This window comes from Argentina silus (assembly GCF_951799395.1).
Source record: "Argentina silus genome assembly, chromosome: 22".
NCBI classification, from domain to species: Eukaryota; Metazoa; Chordata; class Actinopteri; order Argentiniformes; family Argentinidae; genus Argentina; species Argentina silus.
Window position 1 is genome coordinate 10,058,297 of NC_139676.1, and position 5,000 is coordinate 10,063,296.

Below are 5,000 nucleotides of genomic sequence, written 5' to 3' on the forward strand. Positions count from 1 at the left end.
GTGGGCTGAACATGGAGAGGAGAAGAGAGTGAGAGAGAGAGAGAGAGAGAGAGAGAGAGAGAATGAGTTAAAGAAGAGAGAGAGGAGAGAGAGAGAGAGAGGACACAAACAGACAGAGAGAGAGAGAGAGAGAGAGAGAGAGAGAGAGAGAGAGAGAGAAAGAGAGCCACCTCCAGTGTGTTCCTACCTGTTGGTGGTGCTCGATGCCCATGCTGATAGTATTGATGAGTATAGCGATCATGATCCCTCTGTTGAAGTACTTGCTCTCCACGATACCCCACAGCTTCATCCTCTTCTCGTAACACAGATCACTGCACCACACACTACAATTCCCAGCATGCTTTCCGTCGCCACCTTTCTTCATCTCGTCCTCCTTCCCGTCACCGCATTGGTTGCCCTCCTCGTCCGTCTCCTCCAGCGCTCCCTCCTCCGCCTCCTCATTGGCCGGGCTGCCCACAGGTCCCGCCCCGTCGCTGATTGACAAGGCCACGGCGCAATGGGGGCTGCCGTCAGCAGTAGGGGAGACCGTGACGGCGATGGGGCTTCCGGGGGAGGCGTAGTCAGGCTTGTTGTGGTGAGAACAGTGGGAGGCTGAAACGGTTCAAATCACAAAAATATTTTTGAAAAATAAATATGTTTTTTTTTTCAGAGGGATAGACAGTTTGTCATGTAGCATTCTTCCATTACTCTATTTTCTCACTCTCTTCAACTGTTGACTGTCACAACCACCACCAACCACCAACAACACCTCTCTTTTTTCTCTCTCCTCTCTTTATTTGTGGAAGATGGAGGAATGGAGGGGTTCACAACAACAAAACAAGCGTTTTTCAGAGGACATTGGGTCGTAAGGCATTCCTCCGTCTGTTCTCTGTCTCTCTCTTCATCTGTTGAATGTTACAAACACCCAACAAGGCCAACACATGGCAGAGATGAGTCACCGTAACAGACCAGGGGGAGGCTGGTGGAGGTAGGAATCGGAGGACGGGCTCATTGTAATGCATGGGATGGAATGAGGAACGGTATCAAAACACACCATTACAAATGAGCCTATGGCGCTATCTCAAAAATGTGATTATACTCGTGTGTGATTGGTTTATTGTGTTTGTCTGACCGCAGGTGCGACACTCTCCACTTACAGTCTCGAGGATGCCCTCGCCTCTCTCCTCCTCCTCTTCCTCCGCCTCCTCCACCATTCACGTTGCTCTTCCCCCCTTCTCTCCCTCCTCCTCCTCCTCCTCCTCCTCCTCCTCTCCCGGGTGCCGTCGGGGGCCTAGGCCTCCCCCTGAGGGTGTTGTAAAGCGCCGTCGAGCGCCGTTTGGCTTTGCGGAGCACGTGGCAGACCAGCTGGAAGAGCTCCTCGTAGCAGTCCCCCGGCTCGGCCATGCTGGCCAGGGTGGAGGAGGACCGGCACTGGGCCCGCTGCTCCTGCATCAGCTGGTGCTCCCTCTGCTTGGTCTCGCTGAACTGGGTGGCGATGACCACTAAACACAGGTTGATCATGAAGAAGGAGCCAATCTGAAAAGGGGGGGGGACAACCAAAAACATACACAGAGTTAGTGAGTGGCTGAACTGGGTGGCGATGACCACACAACACAGGTTGATCATGAAGAAGGAGCCTATCTAGGGGGACGATCAGAAATAAACACAGAGTTTTAACCCAGGGATGACTACAGTACACGCAGGGTTGGTAACTACTGCATACTACTACCAGGGAGAGTTCTACACAGTAACTAGCAGAGGTTTTGAAATACAGTGAAGACCAGGTAGAGGATATGGAGAAGAATGCGTCTGTGAGGAAGGTAAGTTAGGGAGTATTGTAGGACAGACACAAAGACATAAGGCGGTTGTTGTTGTTGTTGATGTTTTTGTCGTTGTTCTTGTGAAAAGCGTCCAGACTCACACCCTCCTAGATGAATAAAAGATAGGTTCGTAGTCATGGAGTCAAGTCAGCAAAGAGGGAGAATCAGAGAAAGACAAAAAAAAGTAGGAGACGATACGAGAGAAATGCAAGCGAGTGAAAAACGGTGAGGTGATCCAATCATGAAAAGCAAAAACGGAAGTAGGGAGGAAGGGAGGGAGGAAAAATCATGAAAAATCATCATCTCTTTTCTGTGGATCAATCATGATGCCAACACAGATAACCCTGCAGTCTTATCTGATCCTCTCCTCACAGCATGACTCCACGTCATCATCATGACTCCTTCCACTTCTCCGTCAGTTCTGAGTGTACTGACACCACAACCGCTCCTTGTCAGTCAGTGTGTCAGGGATTGGCTCATTCAAAGGAGATGAGTGGCATCTCTTCTTGCTGTCATCCTCTCGCGCTTCCTCCTTCTCTCTCTATCTCCCTCCTTCTCTCTCTCTCTCTCTCTGTCTCCCGCTCTCTCTCTCTCTCCCACTCTCTCTCTCTCTCCCTCCTTCTCTCTCTCTCTCTGTCTCTCTCTCTCTCTCCCGCTCTCTCTCTCTCTCTCCCTCCTTCTCTCTCTCTCTCTCTCTCTCTCTCTCTCCCGCTCTCTCTCTCTCCCTCCTTCTCTCTCTCTCTCTCTCTCTCTCTCTCCCTCCTCTCTCTCTCTCTCTCTCTCTCTCTCTCTCTCTCTCTCTCTCTCTCTCTCCTCAAGTGGAGTGTGATTGGAAACATTAATGACAGTGTACTTGTCTGTGTTGTGTGAACGGCAGTGGGGAACGTCCTGTCAGCATACAGCAGCGCTCTATGAAGGCAGTTATGTGTGAAGAAACTGTGGCAAATATCTATGCATATTAAGGTGTCAAATGCCACTATGCAATACCGTAAGAGAAGAGGTAACATCTCTCTCTCTCTCTCGCTCTCTCTAATGGGAATACATTTGCATAAAAGACACATTAAAAACAAAGAGGACATTGTATTCAGTCATAGTTAAGTGTAAAATGAGAAAAAGATAACCTCTTGGGTTTGATGGAGGTGACGGTATCCCCGGGCTAATTTGGAAAAGAGCTGTGTGTGTGTGTGTGTGTGTGTGTGTGTGTGTGTGTGTGTGTGTGTGTGTGTGTGTGTGTGTGTGTGTGTGTGTGTGTGTGTGTGTGTGTGTTATGACTTCTGAGCCGGTGACAGGGGCATGACTGATGTGTTCAATTAGGAAGTTCAGAGGGAGAGGCAGGGGAGAGGAGGGAGACCTTCCCCGAGTGCCTGTATATTAATAAAGGCAATTAAAAAAGGCAATAAAAAGACAATACATTCCTAGGGTTACATAAGTGACACGGGTTGACATGGCGGAATACACATACAGATAATATATTGAGAGACACACACACACACACACACACACACACACACACACACACACACACACACACAGACACTAGGAGAGCAATGGCATGGCAAGGGTTTTATCAGCAACAGAGGGGATTACGTGGGGGATTTTGGACCAGTCCTTTAGAATCATGAGGGGAACAACTGACAGCTTCAGCGTGTTTGTGTGTGTGTGAGAGAGAGAGAGAGAGAGAGACAGAGAGAGAGAGAGAGAGAGAGATAGAGAGAGAGAGAGAGAGGGGGAGAACGTCACAGAATTACTGTTCAACTGCAGCAATATCCCTCTCTTTGTAGCTTGGCAACAGAAAGGAGGACACGCACAGTTCTAAACAGGCTCTCTCTGCATAATCTTCATCTGAGTCTCCCACAGAGGCTTTGTTTCTGTGTGTCACTCACTCACACTGCGTGGCTTTAGTTCTCAGCTCTTTTGAAGTGTTATTATTACACAAAAATTGTATGCAGGGTATTCCGCTGAGACCAAGGTCTCTTTTAGAAGGGGAGCCCCGCTGACAATGTGTTACAATCAGAAGAACATTGACAATTACAAACAACAATTTACACAGTATAATCAATTAAAACATGCACATTCCTCAGATGACAGATCGTCTACAAAGGTCTTAAATTGACACAAAAGAATGTCAGTCGTGTACATTTTGAAGGTCGTTCCAAGGACTCGGGCCACGGAAACGAAAGGCCGAACGGCGTGGTTTTAGCCAAGCTTGGGACCCGTTTGGTACTCTGGATAAAAGCAATGCCATGAAAGCAATGATGTGAGGTAAAATGGGAGTTTGAAAATGACTGCTTTATATAAAAAATAATCCAATGATATGCCCTTCTTAAAGCCAAAGACTCCCAACCCACCTGATACACAAGGTGGGTGCAGAACCTATAAGCCGCAGAGTAGAGAGATGAATAGAGTCTAAGGTTTGGAAACGAGGCTGCCACAGGCAGGTAAACTGTGTCACCGTAATCGAGGAGCATCACCTGGACAATCCTACTGCATTATCAAAAGTGAGGCAGGACTTAATTCTGTACAAAACAAACACATTTAACTTCCAAACTCTCGATCAGTTTTTCAACTTTTGTTTTAAAAGACAGTTTATATCATCTATCCGAATGCCTAGGTACTTGTAATGTGGAACTTGTTCAATTTGGGCTCTTTTCAGGGTACAAATATGCAGTTATCAACACAGTACAGCATAAACCAAATCAACTGATGTGTTGTTTTCCAGACAATAGAATGGTTGAGAATACAGGTCTATGCGACAGAGCAGTCCTTTTCTGATTGGCTAAAGCAGCCGTCACTTACGATGATCAGCAGGATGAAGTAGATGAAGTTGTAGAAGGAGTGTGCGTCCATCACGTAGTACATGATCTCCACCCAGCCCTCCAGAGTGATCACCTGGGGAGACACACACACACACACACACACACACACACACCACACACACACCACACACACACCACACACACACCACACACACACACACACACACCACACACACACACACACACACACCACACACACACACACACACACACACACACACACACACAGACATCGTATGTAAGAATGAAACGAGAGTGGAATGAAAGATATTCCTGGATGACCTAAAGGGGGAGGTGACACACACATGTCCTTTGTCTGATAGCATCAGCCTTGCTCACAGTCACACAGAGGGGCCTGACCTGTCAAACTACAGGTCAACTACTG

At 47.8% G+C, this 5,000-nt stretch overlaps 1 protein-coding gene across 1 annotated transcript in view; it reads right to left on the minus strand.

Moving 5' to 3' along the window:
• The window catches only part of cacna1ib (calcium voltage-gated channel subunit alpha1 Ib), a gene marked incomplete at its 3' end in the record, with an annotated part of 72,028 nt that overhangs the window by 40,650 nt on the left and 26,378 nt on the right, over window positions 1-5,000 (minus strand). The window contains 3 exon segments of the mRNA XM_083694363.1: window positions 188-591; window positions 1,137-1,515; window positions 4,596-4,688. Coding sequence (XP_083550489.1) covers window positions 188-591; window positions 1,137-1,515; window positions 4,596-4,688 — 876 coding nt within the window.